The following is a 20,508-nucleotide window of genomic DNA, read 5'->3' as shown; positions in this document are numbered from 1 at the left end:
GAGTAGATAGATAGATCTGTATGGGCCAATGTGAAAATATCCAGGCTGTGCTAAAGGAAAAATGAACACACCTGAAACTAATACAATATTGAATATCAACTGTAATTGGGATTAATTTTGTTAAAGGGAAAAATGTCACACTTCCAATAGTGCCCATGGAGGATTGTCATGTGTAACGATCACAGGAACCACAGCAGGGAGGAGTGGGAAACTTGGGAGTTGGGTGCAGGTCTGACTTGTTAACAGCATACAGCTAAATGAGGAGCCCAATGCTTCACATATAAACAAAAACCACAAGAACAAATTTTCTTAAAAACTGTAGGCTTTTTTATTTAGTTAAGAGGTAGACAGATGAACATGGAAGGCTGTGCCATCTAACAAAGTTCACACTCCACTTCATTCATCCATCCCACACTGTCAGAAATATTACAGAAACCACCACGACTGCCAGAGGCTTTTCTTCCTACTTCTTCATAGTAATGTCAGTAAACTGCTTGCAAAGAAGTTCCTCATTTAAATTCTCATTGTGCCCAAGAACCTCTTCTCTTCACAAGTTCCCATAAATGCCAGCAGAACTTGCCTCTACCAACAGGAGGGCAGAGTGCAAATGACTATTTGTCTAAGAGACTACATGGGAAGCTTCATATGTTTTGTTGTTAATCCCTGTGCGTGTTCGGGCAGAAGCTGGTGACACTACCAAGCAGAGCATGGCTCTGAACGGTGTTAAAAAAAAAAAGAATCACAAGTTATCTTCAGAGACATTAAGACATAATGGAACTGAAGCCAGATACAAAAAGATAAATATGTACAGGAAATCACAGCCAATAGGAACCAGTGGAAACTGGCTATTTAAACAGCTAATTTTAAGACAAGTCATATTTAGCACAAAAGCAACTGTAGCACAAGTAACAATTCCTCCCCACACCTCCCAAGCTTAAAGATTGTCCTGGGTCTTCTGTAACACTGTAATCATTCAGGGGAGCAGCAATGCTAAGGTGGCCCAAACGCTGACACGTTTCTCATCTCAAATAGCTTCCGGCTCCAGGATGACGTATCTGAAGACCGCCATGATAGCAGCACTGATCACACCAGAAATGGGGACTGTGACAAACCAGGCCATGAAAATGTTGCGAAAAAGTCGCCAGTCAACAGCCTTTTTGGATCGGAGCCAGCCAACGGACACAACAGAGCCCACCTAGGAGAGAAACAGGAGAGAACTGGTTACTGAGTGCTGATGATAACTGGTACAGAGATACATGACTGGAATAGGGAAGGAGCCCGACTGCTGGACCAAACCGAGCTCATGAAAGCTGGTTTGTAACAGGTTAAGATTATCTGTAGGACGATGAAGGCAATATAAAAACCCAGCCATTAAATTTGTTAACTAGGATAAAATGTGACTGGAAAAAAACACTTCCTCTTTCCCTTCTAAGCCACTGGAATTTAATGAACTGCACTAATAATAATTAGCTGCTTTACAAGATGCTTTAAGTTGTAGGTTTTACAAAGATCATTCTAGAGTGAGGCTAATATTAGACCTAAGAGCCGACAGATCACCTGGCAAGAGACCTGGAAGGGTGAGGCACAGGCTCCATAATGAGCCCCGAAACTCCCCCTCAGGGTGGTTTCTTCCTTTCCCCGCAGTTACTATACGGTCACCAAGCAACCTTAGGGCTATTCTTCTTAGTCTTCAGTCCTGACAGGCTCTCAATACACTGCCCTTCAACCGTCCAGCAGGCCTCACAGACGTGCCTGCTCCACATGAAAGAATGATCGTTTGGGAAGAATGTGTTTGTACTTAAATAAGGGTAACAGACACAGTAATTACATAATATGAGCCTTCAAATTCTTGAAATGTCCTAAACATACAATTCTTCAAGACTACACTATAAAGCTTTCTAAACCAAAGTAAAAATAAAATTAAAAAGCCCATATATTACCAGAACCATTCAGTGACACAGCATGTGACATTCTGCTTACTTTACAATGCGTTGTACTGATGGGAAGGCCAATGTTGGATGCAGTTACCACAGTGAGGGCAGATGCCAGTTCAATACTGAAGCCACTGGAGATACAAAAACATGACTTGTCAAGAATGAAATTGATTTTTTTTGATAAGCTAACACTACCTCAAAGTTAATGCCATCTTGTGGTGCCCCACTCAATGACAGTTTCCATGGACCTCTTTAATTTGTTAGAATTCTTAAAATCTACTTTCAATCAGGACACAAGAATTTTCTTCTCTCTCTTCTCTAACGTTTGAGTTTTTTTAAGGTTTTCTGGAAGCCCATTAATAACATTTATACTCGTATTTTAAAAAATTTGGTAAACATCAGTCTTGGCTCCCAAGTAAAACAAAGGAAAAGTATACACAGCAGTTCAATCTTAGCACATCTATCTTTCTTCAGAAAAAGTTGTTCTGTCGTGAGATCACTGCAGTTGAATGAATATTTGACCAAAATTAGGTTTAAGGTCCAGATAACAGGTTAAATTTTAAAAGTTCCCAACAACAATAGGAACACCAATAACATACACAAACTGAGTTACTTGAACCAGCAAGTTATCCATGGCAGCGCCGCCACACGGCCGCTGTATACTCAGCAACAAGCCCCACTTTCCCAGCTCACCTGGAGGGGGTGATCGGTGTCAGATCTTTGCCCATGGTCTGGATGACTCTCCTTCCCCAGACCCACAGACCGAGACAGATCCCAACACCACCATACAGCAGAAGCCATATTGGGGTTGCTACTTTTGAAGACACATCTCTGGTGTCATAAACCAGGTACAGAGCGACCAGAGGGCCAATGGCATTGCTGAAAGAAAAATGAGAGCAAAGGTAAGTTTTTAGGCAGAACTGACAAGCTGTGGTTGGCTAAATAACTTACTAGTTGTCTTGACTGAAGCTTGAAGGTCACTTAACAATATCTGTTTTAGTATCCACAGAATTCTCTCTAAAGAAAAAAACTTTACTGCTTATTTTATTAAGTCAAAACTGTTATTACCTCATCTGACCTAGATTATTGAGTCCCACAGAGGGTATAAGCACCACAGCCACAAGCACAGCCTTATAAAAACGTGAGCAGTTTAAGACTAGAACGAATGATGTGGAGATTCAGTCACTGACCTGACATCATTGCCACCATGTGCGAATGAGCCAAAGCAGGCTGTAAGGATCTGCAGGAACTGGAAGAGGAGAGACACTTCTGGTTTATCCTGGTCATTCCATTCTTCTAGAGAGCTACTGCTTCCTTTTCTGTCACCCAGACCCATCTCTGCCTTGGCGCTCATGTCCATCTCGGAGGCCGAGTGAATGTCAGACACAGCATTGCAGTAGCTGGTGTAACTGTCCATTCGAATTCGCTTCTTGCTCTCCGCGTTTGGCCACGTCAGCTTCTCCATCTCCTCCCCTTTCTGCTCACCTTCTTTGGCACGGAATGAATCCAAAGGCATGCCACAAATTGCCATGGTATAGGAAGTGTAGCTATTGTTGCGCCTCAAGGGCTTGTCACCAGAATCTCCCATGCAGTCACCCACTTTCGCAAGATGCAGCTTGTGCAGCAGCTCTTTGTATAGGCCAGAGTCTTTGTGCACGGTGTGATACTGGTAGTGGCCACTGGAGTTGATCTGGTTGCTGACGGCCTGGTTGAACTGAACAAGGTTCCCATTAGGCAGCTGCACTGCACCTGGCCAAGACCAAAAGGTGACACACTCAACACAAAGATCATCAGGACACAACAGTGCACCTCTGCACCAGCAGAAAAGTGAAACGACTTCCCCACCGAAGAAATTCCACTCACCATTCATGGCACTGTCCAGGCTGGTTTCCTCTTTCAGGTCCACACTGGGAAGCCGCTCTCGCTCCGGCGCTTCCTCCAAGTCTCCCAGCTTGAAGCAGACAGTCCTCTCTTCCACCACAGCCCGCAGGGGCACCATGGCAGGCCCCACCTCAGAAATGGGACTCCTGGTTTCAATGTCACTGAGAGATAATTTTGCTTCTTCATGATCTTCTTTCAAGCTATTCTTTTTTTCCATTAAGGGGCTTTCTGAAGGACTAGACTTTATTTCTCCTAGAAAAATGGGGGTTTTGTGTGATTTTCACCAAACCAACCTGTTCCCTTTCCCCACCTCAAAATAAGAACTATGTGAACTTCAATAAAATTCAGAATAATCTTCCCGTCTGTTTTATCTGCCACATGCCATGACCAGCGATGCAGGACACCTGGGGCCAAGGGCTGCAGTGTCTCAGTAGAGGGCCTGACAGCAAAGGCTTGCAGGCTCCGCTGCTGTTCTTTACAACCCTTTACACAACATGAACCACGCTGAGCTCCTTGCTGATTGTTCTGTAGTGAAAGGTGATTCAAGCCATGGCTGGCAAAGGATTGAAAATTTGGACTGCTTTGAGTTCGTATTTTTAAGAAAGGAATTCCTCCAAAATCCCCTCTGGGGACTGAAGCAAAGCAACACAGTTCAGTGCAGGCAACTGAAAGATGACAACTTTAATTTTTACTTCCATAAAACAGAGATGTGCCTACGATTTTGAATTCCACATGAAGGCAGGAATATTTTCTGCCTACCATGCCAACACCCATTGTGTTTACATGCTTATTCAGGCATCACAGTTGAGCTAAAGACCAGGATATAAAACATTAGCAGACTTGAACCGTCATCTCCAAGCCTGAGGGAAGTGAGGTCAGTGGTCCTGAGGGCCTCACTCCCGCCCTGCGCTCGGGCACCTCAGAGCAGCTGCATGACACAGCACTGCTTCAACAGGCAGTGGCCACGCTGCCTGTGTCGCCTCCCTTCCAAAGAGCGAACTAAACCACTGAGCACTTGCAAGTGAAAGGGGCAGAGAAAGATTATATTGATATTAAGAGAAATCCACCAGTAAAGAAAGGAATACAGATTTAAGATTGATACTAACCCAAATTTGGTGTTTAACAACACAATACTACGTGTAGTAATGGCCTGTCTAAATGATGCCTAACACTTGAAAATATGCCCCTCTAGAATTTGTGTTACAATCCTGAGAACTGGAAAGTCAGAAATATACATCAGCTGTAGCTTTGAGCATCTAAATCTGAAGTTATACACAGATGTAAATAGGACAAACATTTCCTCTATGAAAACATTTTGTGCCTGCCTCTTATTTTTCATTAAGGTACCCTTAAGTGTCCTTAAGTACTCTCACTTAATGTAGGCTACAGATCTGTACTTGTTTATCATCACTGGCAACTGATCATGGTACAGGAAAAGGACAGATTAAATAAATGCCTAGCTTGTGTCCACAGCATAGATCCAACATTCCTTCTGACCAGTCTTACGTCATTTTAAGTCAGGAAGAACATACTCCAGATAAACCCATATCTCAAATACCCATTTAAAATTTCTGACTTTGCCAATCTAGTCAAACAGTAAATTTCTATAGGTGACCAAATAAAAAAGAAATAAGCACATTACGAGTTAAATTTTCTACCACAATGTGTTACTTACGTTCAATTTTCCTCTTCATCCTGGGACATACAAAGAACCAGACGATAAGGGCACAGAGAACTGCACATCCCACCGAGATGAGGATGGTGCCCCACAGAGGAAGTTTGTCAAAGCCCAGCACTAGGAGATAAAACGGTGCATCTTGAAAACCCCAGGGCTACAGCCCTTGCAATAGCGTGTAACCCTCCTGTGAGGACTCGGGTTTCTCAAGCCAGCCCACCATCCTTACAGTGGCTGCCAGCCTTAGTCCACAGGATCTACTGTGCTTGTGGCTGTACAAACTTGGGAGGAAAATCCAACTGTCACCTGAAACCCACACCAGTCTCACCCACTTTAAATACCTGCGGGGCTGACCTCTCCCATCCATGCTCCTTTGCAAACTAGCTTTTTTCCTTTCTTTGCCTTAATGATAGGGGGGATCACTATACTGATAATCTACAATTAGTTATGAAAAAAAGGAACCACCCACTCCCCAGCCTCCAGATGGTGGCTGTGCACATTACATAGGAAGGTACCTATAGTCACATCATACTGATATAATTCTCTGTGGAGTTATCACAGTCATTTTACTAGCCTACAGCAAAACCCTTTAACAAGGTTATCTTGATCAATAACAAACTAAGATACAGGAAACTGAGGATAATATCTATCAAAATATAAGAACAGTTCAAAGGGCTGTCTTTCACAAAAAGAAAATAGTGGTATCTTAGAAACTTGTCTAATATTTGTCACCATTTGCTTATCACCGAAATATCAGTAGGCTCATGGCCTCGAATGTACTATTAATGATAGAGGCAAAACACCTTAGAATCTTGGTTGAGGACCCTTCTAAACACAAGTTTTATAGTGACCATAAATTCTTTCATTTTAATTCCTACTTTCAAGCTTGATCATGTAGTTAAATCATACAAACTAAAATATACATGAAATTTGATCAATCTCCATCATAATTTAAATTTGCCCACATTCCAAGTCAAAAAGGGGAAATGAGATTGCTTTTTCTTGTAAATGATCCACAAAGTTCAAAACAAAAACATCCAAATTCCCTTTTCAAAAATGATTGAAAATGTTTCTAATTCCACTAAACTATGGCCTTTGCTAATGCTACACAAAACAGCAGCGCTAAGAGACCCTCAGACTTCTCAGTTTAGCATGAAGAACCCAATATAAAACAGAACGGAAATACTGCAAGCAAGCTTTCTTTGCCTGCATCATTTCATAAGGAGGCTCATATGCCCTAAAAAGATCAATATTCTCATAAAGTTGGCCACATTCTCTCCTGACTTACAAGAATAAATACAAAGGTTAAAAATACTTAGCTAACTCGCATTTTTGATTAATGACATTACTTCAGTGAGGGAATCCATTAGTCTGAAATGAAATCAGGGCCTAGGCAGGTGCCTGTGTTTAGGGTGTCATCTTGGCACGCTGACATCATGGGTTCAATCCCCAGTCAGGGCACAAATGAGAAGAAATCAATGAGTACTGAGTACAAAACTAAATGGAACAACTAGGTGGAATAATGAGTTGATGCTTTTCTCTCTCTCTCTCTCTCCCTCCCTCCTTCCCTCCCTTACCCTCTCACATCAATGGGAAAATTAAAAAAAAAAAAAAAAGGAAATCCATTTAGGGAGCCACAAGTATACTGCTCACAAAAATTAGGGGATATTTAAAAAATTAATATGAAGCTATAAAATATCCCAATTTTTGTGAGAAGTGTATTAAAAAGTACTAGAAAGAATATCTGAAAATATGAGTGCACAGCACACAGTAAGTTCACATAGCTTCCAGCTTCTATTCCAGTTCCCTTTCCCCCTCTCCCTTGCTATATGCACATGTGTCCTGGGCAACAACATACATGTGTTTCTTCCAGTGCATCAGTCAAATGATCAAGAGCTCTGACTTAATGGTCAAAACCCCTCGTGCCCAATGACCCCAGACAGCCCAAATGAGCTGCTCAGAGCAGGCAGAGCCCTGCTCCACAAGTTACAAGTTGTCAATCTTTGTTAGGTGCTTAATATGTATCATAATATAATCCTTCAATTGTTTTAGCCCCAAAATAAAGTAACCATATTTCAATCTTTATATTATCACAAATTACTTTTCCTCTTAGCTGCATGAATTCTTCTTCCTCGTGCACTTAGACAAGGTGTTAAACATCTCAACTCTTCTCATTCAAGCAGGTTCAGGAAAGTAACTTTAGTACACAGAAACAAAAGGAGCTCCGTTTGGGAGAGAAAAATAAGAATATCCAGTAAACTAGTGCTAAATGGCTGATTACTGAAGACCAGACATAACTAAGAACTCTTCAGCAGTCAGCAGTTGAGGCCAGTACCAATAGCAGTATTTTTAGTATATATAGGAGAAAGGGAGGGAGAAGACCATATTATCTTGGGTCCTGTGAAGACTAAAGGGTAAAGGTCTGTAGTGATTTAGAATCTGAGCAGGTCTCTGGTTGAAAACCTATCTAGGTTAACTGGTTAACTCAGCATACACTAGCCTGCAGCCTTCTGAAATGGGTGCAGGCCAGCCACCTTCTAGGAGATTTCAGCCCTGTAAAGCAAAAAGGGGTAAATTGGGCATTTAATGCAAGTTTTGTAAGCAACTTTAAATTCACATCTGATTATTTTGGTATGTACTTACAAGGTGCTCCAGTATACATGATGGAAAACAGGTTTATTCCAACCGTGCAAGCATAGAAAACTGGCAAAGCTCGCAAACCATTAGGAACTGGATCTGCCTGTAAAATAACATTTAAAAAGCTGTGATAATTAACCCATGTCTAGAGGCCTTGTAAAAAGGGCAGGGTCAAGAATTCCAACCCCAGTAACTGTTTCTCCACAGTAGTTCCCAAGGCCATTCAGGCCTTTTCCTGCATCTGCTCCTGGAAGTCTGTTCATCATGGCTGATGATCTACACCTACCTGAATTTTAAGTTTATGTTTGGTTTTTGTTTGAGTCTCGCCACCCACCCTGTTTTTTTTTTGTTTGTTTTTTTGTATTTTTCTGAAGCTGGAAACGGGGAGAGACAGTCAGACAGACTCCCGCATGTGCCCGACCGGGATCCACCCGGCACGCCCACCAGGGGCGAAGCTCTGCCCACCAGGGGGTGATGCTCTGCCCCTCTGGGGCGTCGCTCTGCTGAGACCAGAGCCACTCTAGCGCCTGGGGCAGAGGCCAAGGAGCCATCCCCAGAGCCCGGGCCATCTTTGCTCCAATGGAGCCTTGGCTGTGGGAGGGGAAGAGAGAGACAGAGAGGAAGGAGGGGGGGGGGTGGAGAAGCAAATGGGCGCTTCTCCTATGTGCCCTGGCCGGGAATCAAACCAGGGTCCCCCGCACGCCAGGCCAACGCTCTACCGCTGAGCCAACCGGCCAGGGCCCCCACCCCGTTTTTTTTTTTGTTTTTTTTGTTTTTTTTGTTATTTTATAAGTAAATTTTTATTTTAATGGGGTGACATCAGTAAATCAGGGTACATACATTCAAAGAAAACATTTCCAGGTTATCTTGTCATTTAGTTCTGTTGCATACCCATCACCCGAAGAGAGATCATCCTCCGCCACCCTCCATCCAGTTCTCTCTGTACCCCTCCCCCTCCCCCTCTCCCTCCTTCCCTCCCCCCACCCCCATAGCCACCACACTCCTGTCCATGCCTCTCAGTCTCGCTTTTATGTCCCACCAATGTATGGAATCCTGCAGTTCCTGTTTTTTTCTGATTCGCTTATTTCACCCCGCACAATGCTACCAAGACTCCACTATTCCTCTATAAGAGATCCGATGTCACCATTTCTCCTAGCTGAATAATATACCATGGTGTATATGTGCCCCATCTTCTTCATCCAGTCCTCTATTTTTTTTTACAGTGATTAAAAGCTTTTAAGCAAACTCTTGGCCAATACAGCAAGAATCCCTAAAAGAGTAGTGTCCTTAACATGTTCTCCAAGTCCAAGTTGGCCCCATCACCATGCCAAATCCCTGAAAAATGCAACCCAACGACAGTTCAGTCTGTTAGGAGCTGTCACAGGGAGCAGGACTCCAGGAAATTTCCCCACAGGAAAAGTCCGCATGGCACTGGAATTGTTGTCACCATTCTATACTTTGCAGCTCATGTCCAAGTCCCAATGACCGCTGCTTCTAGCTGGTAATGATTCAGGTAGACTGGAAAAAGCCATCTGCAGCATGCGTGGATATGGAGCTTCTGTTCTCCTCTGCCTGGAGAGTTGAGACCAGGTTGCTTTTCCCTGGAGCTTTGCGACTCCCCCACCCCGTTTTTAACAAGACTATCTATCTATCTATACCAGTCACTGGTAGGTAATGGCCAACCCCCCCCCCCAAAAAAAAAAAACAGAAAACAGTTTCAACATCCAGAGTTTCAAGGTACCTGTTGTCTAGGTGCAGATCTGAACACATACCTGAAGGTGTACTAGACATTTGTTTGTAAGAGATGTCCAAGAAGCAGACCATGAGATGTTAGAACATTTTTTACCTGACTTTATAGCTGCAAAGATTTCTTTAAAAATACAGTATGTAGAAGAATATACTTATTAACAACCACCTTATCTAAAGTCTGATAAATATGCTATTATTAATGATTTACCGAAGTGCTAAGCTAAAAACCAATCATACCCTGGATTACCCCTCATTCAACAAAGTGTGCCAAGCCCTAGTCTGGGCTCAGAAATACAGAAGTGGATGAGACAAAGTCCCTGCCCTCACAGAGCTGACATTTACATTCTAGCACAGAATAATGTATGTAAAGCACCAACAAATGCTACGAGGGAAAATAAAGAAGGGTAAGGGGTAGTGATGGAAGGAGTATGATTTAATTTGGGGACGGGGAGTAGAAGTATCAGTGGAGCAAAGAAACAAATGAGTAAGTCAATAAGCATGTATACACCCAGGAGTAGAGAAGAAGCCAGCTGTGGGGGGCAGGGAAGGGCGGGGTCAGACAGAAAGCACAAAGGCAAAAACTTAAAATATTTAAGGAACAGCAAAGAGGCCCGTGTGAATAGAGACAAGAAGAGTTCCACTTACAACAAATGTGTACCAATTCCACAGGAAAACAAAGCATGAGAGCATGAATCTGAATATGTACATGAGAAGGCTAAACTGTAAAGATGTTGGACTAAAGGCTTACTATCTTGACCATAATCCAATGGAAAATCTTGGGCAGGGAGAGAGAAAGATCCAAAAGTGATCCTAAAGCTTCCAACAAAACACCAGTATACTGGGGAGAGAAAAGCAGTGGCTTAAGATCAATGAGACAAGAGAAAGTAAAGGTGCCACTCCAAATCAGTAGAGATGGGCCCTCACTTAAAAGCACCCTGGCCCTGGCTGGGTAGGTCAGTGGATAGAGCACTGTCTGGACTCACCAAGGTCACAGGTTTGATCCCCACCATGTCAGGGCATGTACGAGAAGTGATTAATGAGGAAACAACTAAATGGAACAACCAAGTGTAATGAGTTGATGTTTCTTTCTCTTCTCTCTTTCCTTCCCCCTCCTTCTCTCAAATCAATGGAAAAATTAAAAAAAAAAAAGCACTAAGTTTTAGCTCCCCTATTTATACATAAATAGCCAAAATGTAAACAATAACCTATAGAACTGAGGGACTGTTAAGCATCACTGAGCAACTCAACAAATGTGGGTCATATCCCAAGAGCAGTCAATAGGTTATGAACCTGAGGTGTATATACAGTTTTCTTTTAAGAACTATCTATAGCCTGACCAGGTGGTGGCGCAGTGGATAGAGCGTCGGACTGGGATGCGGAAAGACCCAGGTTCGAGACCCCGAGGTCACCAGTTTGAGCGTGGGCTCATCTGGCTTGAGAAAAGAGCTCACCAGCTTGGACCCAAGGTCGCTGGCTCTAGCAGGGGGTTACTCGGTCTGCTGAAGGCCCATGGTCAAGGCACATGTGAGAAAGCAATCAATGAACAACTAAGAAGTCGCAATGCGCAATGAGAAACTGATGATTGATGCTTCTCATCTCTCTCCGTTCCTGTCTGTGTCCCTGTCTATCTCTACCTCTGTAAAAAAAAAAAAAAAAAGAACTATCTATAATTTTAAGTAAACTCTCCAAGGAACCTAAGACACCCACCCCCAATCAAAATTCATTAGCGTTCTACAGACTTAAGCATATATAGACTACTCTTAACAGATTTTCAAATAATAGTTGGCATTGTGGTATCAAATCAAACTGTAACTGGTTGGTCAAAGAGGAAGTAGTCCACGTAGTCATTTATTTTTCTGCACAGTCCAATTATACATTCCAAGGTAAGCAACAATCAATTACCTGGGAATAAGATACAGAATAAGCGGCACTAGTCGTTTATTATGAAACAGCAGGTTCATGGACTAAAAATGCCAAGGTTCACAAGAGTCTAGAAAAAAGGAAAACCTGAGCAGTATCTCTCCACTGAGGTGGCCGGACTATCCAGCCACCTCAGTCCCTCCCAAGAGGTAATCAGAGCTAACAATTTTATGAACTACTTATTACCGTATGACCCAAATGACACTTCTTAAAATTTTACCAGGAAAAAAATGTGTCTCATTTATGCGGGTTAGGAAAGAGGTCTCTATAACCCCCATTTTCAACCACTACATTTCATGTTTTACATATTGAATCTTCCAGTAAGTTTTTGTCTGAAGAAAAAGGATTCTTTGAGTTTGAAAAGATGTCCTAGATATAGTCAGTGTGGTTCCTAATAGAAAGGAGAATGCTGAAAGACCTGTTTTCTTTGATTAGAATTTAAACCCTCAACAGGAAAACTTCCCCTTCCCCTATTTGGGAGGGAGTCAGAGAGGAGGAGAGAAGTAGGGAGGGAGAAGAAGGGAGAAAGGAGAGGAGAGGGGGAAAGAGAGAGAGAGAAACATGGATTTGTTGTTCCGTTTACTTATGCATTCATTGGTTGATTCCTGTATGTGCCCTGACTGGGGATCAAACTGGCAACTTTGGTGTATGGGGAGGATGTTCTAACCAACTGAGCCACCCGGTGAAGGCTCAAGAATAAACTTTTTAAAAAGCAATTTCAACACCGGGATCCACCTGGCATGCCCACCAGGGGCGACGCTCTGCCCACCAGGGGGCGATGCTCTGCCCCTCTGGGGCGTCGCTCTGCCGAGACCAGAGCCACTCTAGCTCCTGGGGCAGAGGCCAAGGAGCCATCCCCAGCGCCCAGGCCATCTTTGCTCCAATGGAGCCTTGGCTGCGGGAGGGGAAGAGAGAGACAGAGAGGAAGAAGGGGGAGGGGTGGAGAAGCAAATGTGCCCTGGCCAGGAATCGAACCCGGGTCCCCCACACGCCAGGCCAACACTCTACCGCTGAGCCAACCGGCCAGGGCCAACACTAATTTCTAAAACAAAAACTAAGGTTGGAAGATTTTAACAGCCAGGACCCCCAAAGGTTACATGTCTAAGTACATTTTCTTGAGATTTAAAGCCTAACTAACCAGAAATATTACCACTCACTGCCTGAAAACTCAAGGTACTGACAGACTGGACACAGTGTATGAATAAGAGTATGCACCCCAGGACTGGGGCTGGGGTGGGGGTGAGGGGTAAAGGTGAGGAAGATCCTCAAAGTCAGTATTGTTTTAAACACTTTTGCAATCATTCTTGATCCTGTCCACCCTCATATCCACACAAGGAACAGAGAGTTAAGAAATTAATATATTTAACTGAAGCTCTCAATAACCAGGGGTAAAAATACCTGGCATGCATTCCCCAAACAAGAGATCTGGGCATCTCAGAGCACTTCATTCCCTAGAAAGAAGTGTAGTTTGTTTTGTCCTGGGACCTACAAAATCCATCCCGAATCAGATGCATCTCTTCCCAAAAATCAATCAACAGACCCAGTATAAACCTTTATATAAGCAGGAATCCCTAATAAGGGATTCTCAAATTCTCTTGGTTCTCTAACAAGTCTAACAATTCTCTTGGTATAGAGGAAGCTGAGTGACTCTAATAATACTAAAACATCTGGTCTGGGACTACTGGTAAACCTCCAATTTACGCATCACATTGACATCTGAGATAGCTTTGGGAAGTGAGAAAGTAAGTATAGCCATACCAGCCTGCTGTATAAATACCAGCTAATATCAATGAACTGTTTACTCTCATATTATCCCAGATTATAAATGTTTCAAATTTTCAAAGTACTGAAGTATTTAACTGCTTTATTCTGCCAGACTCATGCCATGGGAAACTGATCAGGAATCACTTTACCAGTCAGAGTTTCTAAAAGAGAAAAGATACAAATCCTTCCCTACAGAAGCCTAGAACTAGACCAAACAAGCAGGTCTGAACATATTCTTACCCTGGGGACTAAGCTACCTATCTTCCTTCACTCAGATTTCTACAGTTTAAATGCATTTTTAAAATGATCTTACAATGGACAGTTAAGAGCCATTCATCTCAGAAAAAGGACAACTTTGTTTCCTTAGAAAAATGCATTTATGCTTGCTGTAACTCAGTCCAATGACAACACCCCTTGCCCACTTTGGAGCCAGATTCAGACTTCTTGATAAAAGAAATGCTATCAAGTCCCTGAAAAGGGATTTTCAAGTAGACAGGAAATTAATGGCTATCTGCATTTTTTTTTTCTGGCCAAGAAAAACAAAACAAAACAACCTTTTCTGATTCTTTTCACCTATTCTGTGAAAGTTGAGTCTAACCACTATAACAATTAATGTTCCCACCTAGATGCTTATAATCAGGTTATGACAATCAGCTCTACTGAATTAGCTATATAGACCAAAACCACTCTATTTAAGTGGCACTATGAAAAAGCTGCAGGGAATGTTATGCCTTTCTGAACCCCAAGCTTATAATTCAAAACGGTTTGCATGATGGTTTAAAGTAATCTGCACACAGCTGGACAAAACCACTCTAAATACATTGCCCTAACTTTCCAGTCCCAGTCTCCCCTGTTCCTTGGCACACCACAGCACTCATTCAATTTCCCCTCCTGAACACCCCCAGGTATTAAAAGCTTGCATCTCTCAGAGAACCTAGCAACATACAAAAAGTTGTAAAGACACAAAGAATTTTCAACTTTCCAAAGCCATATACCTACACACCAACCATATTTGCAGGAATGTTATCAGTTTGAATACCACTCAGTGTAATCCAATCAAGGTCATAAAAGGTGGGAAAAAAGATTACCTTACGGAGGATGAATGCTCGAACAAGGAAAAATAAAATTCCAGACATGATACCAGAAAGCAGCGGAGAAACAAACCAAGACATCACTGAAATAGAACACATTAAGAACAAATGTTAACAAATGAAAATCAAGACCCAAAACACACTTTATATTTCTGTACTGTTTTAGAACTTCAGTCTGTCCCTTCCTTTTACACAACAAACTCCCATCCATAATGCCATAGAACATAACAAGAATAAAAAACTAAGAATCCACTTTGAATTAAACATACCAATTTTCACCAGTTCAGACCACTTGACACCCTCCTGCCCTTTTGCCACAAGGGAGAAACCAATGGTCGCACCAACAATACAATGGGTTCCAGAAATGGGAAGCTTCAAAAACGAAGCCATTAGTTGCCACACAGCAGAACCTGAAACACAGTCGAGTTTCATTTAGTAAATGGCAAAATTTCATGTGCCTAGCACATTCCGAAGGAAGGGGGGAATGACACACTACAGAACTTACCAAACATGGCACTGACCGAGCCGGCCATCAGCAGGTTCTGGGTCGAGTTGTACATTTCCACATCAATCAGGCCCTTCCTGATGGTCTCACTCACTTTGGCCCCCAGAAGAACAGAGCCTACCGTCTCAAAGATGCTAGCGAGGATGCAGGCCTGCTTCAGGGTCACCACCCCGGAGCCCACAGCCGTCCCAAAGGAATTCGCTACGTCATTGGCGCCCACGGAGAAAGCCAGTACGAAAGCGATGACGAAGCCCAGGATCAGCATCCACAGGTAGTCCTGGCCCGCAGCCGCAGCCACGGTGCTGACCACCCGTGTGGATGCGGCGGCCACGGTGCTGGCCACCAGCGTGGTCGCGGTGGACGCCATCCCCAAAGCAGCGGCCTTAACTACCAAGAACTACTGAGCGGCTTTCAGGCGTGTAAACAGAATGAGTATGAGGTATCACAGACGCTCTAATAAATAATATATATTATATAAAATTAAATACTGTAAACTGTGGCAGACACCGGGCCGGTCACTGCTATACGCTGTGCGCGGGTATCTGAGGTCCAGGACGTGTCGAGCTCCGGGGGGCTAGCGGCGTGGCGCGGAAGGCCATGGCGGGGACGCTCGGGGACGCAGAATCATCCTGGGGACACAGAACCACGATGGCTCACGCCCACGGCCGCTGCCCAGCGCTCGGGGCAGGATGCACGGCCAGCACGTGGTGGGCCCCTCCCTGCGCCTGCCCACGCGCCCTCCGAGAATACAGAAAAAGGCCGCTCCCGCTCCCGCGCTCGGGGGCCGCCAAAAAGGCTGGGGCAGGCGGGCGCCGCTGGAGGCCGGAACCCCGCCCGCCTGGAGAGAAAGCGCCCGTCACCGCAGCGCCCCACTCACCACAGGAGAGGAGGGCGAGCAGGGACGGAGAGGTCCAGGCAGCAAGCACACGGCAGGCAGGTTGGGACCTCGGGCAAGCCGCGTAGTGCCTCAGCAGCGCAGCACAACCAACTAGCCTCGCACGCCGGCAGCCATCACTACGGTGGGACCCGCCGCAGCCTCACCTTATAGCAGCCGAGCAGCACGTGACCCACCGCGCGCGCTCCGGCTGAGAGCCCCGCCCTCAGTGACGCACACCGGCGGGTTCGCAGGCCCAGCCGGAAAGCCTGGCGGCAGCGGCAGCATTCATTGGCTGGTCCAGCGCCGGAGGCTTCGCCGTCAAGAGCAGCTGATCACCTGGGGAGGAGAGAGCGCTGTGCTGGGTGTCTCCGCCCGGTCTGACCACACAGTTTGTGACTGCGGAGATTATCTGCTGGGTTGCAGAAGCCCCAACCATGGTGGCTCCCGGTTCCTTACACAAACCCCCACTTGCCCAGCAGATGCGTCCCAGCTGTACTTTGGGCACATCTGTAACCCGGCGCACTTTGAGTGCATCTGGAACCAGGAGACCGCACCTGGCCGGTGATGCTGCAGGTCCAGTCTGCACGTTGTCGCCCCTGTGATGTCCTTAGCCAGATTGGCACTGCCCCGCCCGGAGAGGGGGGCAAGAAGGTGTTCATGGGGTGGCCTCGCTCCCGCAGTTGCAGAATGGGTGGAGATGGAGTGGACAGCAGTCACAGAACCAGGCCATCCCTGAGAGCTTCCCCGGGCCCCAGGACGCCCGGGGTCACCGACCCCCTCAGGGGCCTGTGATTTTTGCGCCGCAGCAGGGAAGACACCAATGCGAAAAGTCCAGTACTGGCTCCTGATCGCTGCACTGCGTCACTGGAAGCAAGTCTCAAATCGCCCACTTCTCCCTCCCAAATGTGAATTGTTAGCGATCAGTACCTGCCTTGTGGTGCTAATTCAGTGTCACCATCAGAGGCGGATTTCAAGCGACTTCTGAAGAGCACCGAACCCGGCAAAACCCCAACTTTACACTTTCTTCTAATATAAGGAGCCCGATATTTTCTTCTGGGCCCGGGGCCTCAACTGACCTCAATCCTCCTCTGGTCACTGTGTGTGAATGTGACTAGAACTCAGGGCATTCAGTACATGCTAATTAACATTTTTGCTCTTTCCTTGAATATACCTGTTTCAGGATGTAGAAAAGGATGAGAGTCCATGTTCTCTGCATCCCATCTCAGAAGATAAATTGACTTCGCCTCCCTACATGGTCTATAATGTAGTTTTCACAATAAAATTTGCTCTGCACATTCAGTCACATTTCATCATACAGCTTGAGATTAAGAAAATTGATCATGCCATGGGAGAGGAAGGTCATGGTCTCGGGTCAGAGTTGTAGTGAGATTTAAGAATTCCAACGGAAAGACTCACTAGGATTTCAGTGTTCTAGAGCTCTCCTCCCTTTGCCATCTTTAGCAGTGAGGCACAAAGGAGCAGAAACACTAAATCTGTAAGTCATTGCTATATCTGAACCATCTATGGAGGCTTAAACTCCACCTGAGCATACTCTGACCTACCTATGATGGAGTAGTATGACTAATTTACAAAGCTCTAAGTCCCAAGGTCATATCCAAAAAGAAAGTGCATATCTGGGAGCACTGACCCTAAAGTGCAATTATGATGTAATTCTGGCATCCACCCACCTCCCTCCACCCATATTTTATTTCAAGATTATGAAAAGTTTCAAAGAAAGGACTCATCTGTTTCCTGACCAGGCGGTGTCAGTGCAGTGAATAGAGCATCAGACTGGGACGCAGAGGACCCAGGTTCAAAACCCCTGTTACCAGCTTTAGCACAGTAGCACTGGCTTGAGCATGGGATCATGGACATGACCCCATGGTCGATGACTTGAGCCCAAAGGTTGCTGGCTCTGCTCTACCCCCTCCCCCCGTCAAGGCATATGAGAAAGCAATTACTGAGCAACTAAGGAGCTGCAACGAAGAATTGATGTTTCTCATTTCTCTCCCTTCCTATCTGTCTGTTCCTATCTGTCCCTCTTTCTGACTATGTCTCTGTCAAAAAAAAATATAGACTCATCTGTTAAAGATCATTAGAGTTCTTCTATGTAAAAACTATTTTCAAAGCGGTTATTTATAAGGAAAGTACCTAGAACTCTTCCCAATATGTTTTTTCATTCTGTCTATAGGCATATTTTTGCCTGTCTATGGTATTAGCTCCTTAAGTTGGCAAACACTTGCTGGCAACCTCTGTGTGAGTCAGTGGGAATATCCACCCAGGTGAATATCATCCCAGTGAGAGAGCATGGTCCAAGCCCCTTGGGTGGGTTTGAGGGAGTAGGAGATTCAAAGGGAATCCTGTTGAATTACAAGTGAATGTTGTCCATGTCCTAAGGCTCTGGAATGATCTTACCCTTCCTCCTATTACAACAATTCAGAGTGCCAACGTGTTAAAGGGGTAAGTGAGTACTGAAGGTGGGTCCTAGACCCCCTCACCTGGGGGAAAAATGCCCTTAGAGATATGGACTTTCCTTATCTGGTCTGGATGCCTTCATCTTCCCCAGGAGAGGAAAAGATAGGGCTCTGCCTGTGAAGAGGTGTTACAGTGCCTTGAAAGTGGAAAGAGAGGAAGAATAAAGACTCCCAATTCAGACACAGTGACGCTGGGTCCTGACCTCAAGGCTGAATGTGGGCAAGAGAACAGAGATCCTAAGAGTGTATTTATTGTCTAGGACCTTAGTGAGGCCATTTGGTCTAGTGGTTAAACACAAAGACTGTAAAGCCTAACCACATGCTCTGCTACTCATTAGTCATGTGACTATAGCCAAGCCCCTTGTGGTGTTAATGCCCCTAATATTTTTGGCAGCTAGAATTAGATAATTTAATTCTTAATTAACATATAGGTATAGGCTTTAACTAAATGTTTCGATTGCTTTGTCATGTAGCTTATAGTTGAGAAAGTTCTGTAAAGCAAGTTCTAGAAGAAATGTTTAAAAGTTTACTTTTCTCCAGGTAATAGAAAAAAATATATAGCTAGTTGAGCACAAAATGATGATAGCTTAAACAAAGTGATAGCCACAGGCTGTCTAGTTTCTGCCTTTTACTTCCAAGATGAAAAGGAAGTGAGCATCCTGAAATTAGGCTACCTGGAGGAGGGGAACTGCAGTGGGGTTGGGAACACTGTGGAGCCAGACCAGGATCAAAGGCAATACAGAGGCTGTCCATTAGGACTTGGATGGGAGCAAGAGGAGCATGGGGGAGAGTATCCAGGGACGAGAAGGTAGGAGCCTTTGAGTAGAGGAGAACCGTCTTCTCTCTACCTACTCCTGCTTGACTATAGTCCCAGATGAATGAGGCAGTAATAACTATAACTCTGATGCAGTTGAATGCCCCCTGTGCTGGCATTGTTGCAGGTGCTTTGTATATTATTTCATGTTATGTTAGTATGACTCTGATGCTGTACTTTTACCTTATTGTACAGACAAAGAAATTGAGGCACAATGAAGCAACAGTTAAACCAGTGAGGGCCTTAACAGAGTTCACATTTCTAAGTGCTTTTTCCCTGGGTGTCAGTAAGTACAGAGGCACATGTGATGCCTGTGGTGTTAACTCTTATTTGCACTTGGTTTATTTAACACATTTAGTTCCCCTTCTTTCCTCTGTTTTTTTTATTAACTCTATTGCTTTTACAGCCTGCATTTTAAGTCTTCTCCAACCCTGTTTGAATAAAAAAGGGTGTTTCTAGGAGACCTGACTCCAAGATTGTCTCCAGTTTCTCAGGAAAAAGAGGCAGAAAGCCAGGGCACAAGCTTTATTCAGAAGTTAGGTTGACACAGTGGCCTGACCATAACTGAGAGTTATTGGAAACTGTTCTCTTGAGACTTCTCAAGAAAGGAATCTGTTTTGCACCCACCCATGGCCAAGTCCTACAGGGAATAGTTTCAAAATAATGTCTCAAGAACCACAAATTGCCATCACCACCATCCTTTCCCACCTGCTCCAGGCGTGGCTGCCCTCCCCTCACTCCCCATCAAACAGGACTGGGCACCAGTACCCCTGGCTCTGCCCCCACAACGCTCGCAAAAAGTTCCAGACAGAGAGGGCATGTCAGAGAAGGGCACTTTCAGACACCCAGACAGTCAAGCTGTGATGCACAGACTAACTGGTTGGAGTGGTTTCAAGCTAGCATCCCACAGCAAAAAAGAGCTGAATTTTGGTTGTGCCAGACAAACTGGTATGTTCCTTCACCAACACAAGACATGGGGGATTGGCCCTTCCTGACTACTCATCGCCTGGTCTCTTCCTGGTTTTGAAGTCATACATTTGGGTGTGATGTGGTGCAGGACCTAGACAGAGGGGGCAGAAACACAGCTTTCAAAGCTTGAAACAGTCCCAACATCTCTGGTTCCCCTCTGAGCCAGCTTCAGGACAGTCTGGTGTTCTTGAACACTTTATCAAAATGACTTCTCTGGA

The 20,508-nt window shown here is 44.6% G+C and overlaps 1 protein-coding gene across 1 annotated transcript; it reads right to left on the bottom strand.

Moving 5' to 3' along the window:
• Nucleotides 1–310: 310 nt before the first annotated feature.
• Nucleotides 311–16,226, bottom strand: SLC20A1 (solute carrier family 20 member 1). The gene is made up of 11 exons (XM_066267684.1): nt 16,034–16,226; nt 15,157–15,785; nt 14,921–15,061; nt 14,649–14,734; nt 8,134–8,230; nt 5,491–5,610; nt 3,798–4,067; nt 3,125–3,683; nt 2,628–2,813; nt 1,981–2,065; nt 311–1,195 (listed from the first exon to the last, which is right to left on the bottom strand). The coding sequence occupies exons 2-11, from the start codon at nt 15,521–15,523 to the stop codon at nt 1,025–1,027; spliced, it is 2,082 nt and encodes a 693-aa protein (XP_066123781.1). The 5' UTR covers nt 15,524–15,785; nt 16,034–16,226; the 3' UTR covers nt 311–1,024.
• Between the last annotated feature and the right edge of the window lie 4,282 nt (nt 16,227–20,508).

This window comes from Saccopteryx bilineata, chromosome 3 (assembly GCF_036850765.1).
Source record: "Saccopteryx bilineata isolate mSacBil1 chromosome 3, mSacBil1_pri_phased_curated, whole genome shotgun sequence".
Classification (NCBI taxonomy): domain Eukaryota; kingdom Metazoa; phylum Chordata; class Mammalia; order Chiroptera; family Emballonuridae; genus Saccopteryx; species Saccopteryx bilineata.
The sequence above is the reverse complement of the archived record's forward strand: the minus strand, read 5'-3'. Positions and strand labels throughout refer to the sequence as shown.

Excerpts from the sequence above, each read along its gene's own strand:
- SLC20A1 (XM_066267684.1), bottom strand. The coding sequence starts at position 15,523 with ATGGCGTCCACCGCGACCACGCTGGTGGCCAGCACCGTGGCCGCCGCA. Across the intron at positions 4,068-5,490 it reads GATGAAGAGGAAAATTGAAC|GAGAAATAAAGTCTAGTCCT; the intron begins GTAAGTAACACA and ends CCATTTTTCTAG. Across the intron at positions 2,814-3,124 it reads CATGGTGGCAATGATGTCAG|CAATGCCATTGGCCCTCTGG; the intron begins GTCAGTGACTGA and ends TTTTTCTTTCAG.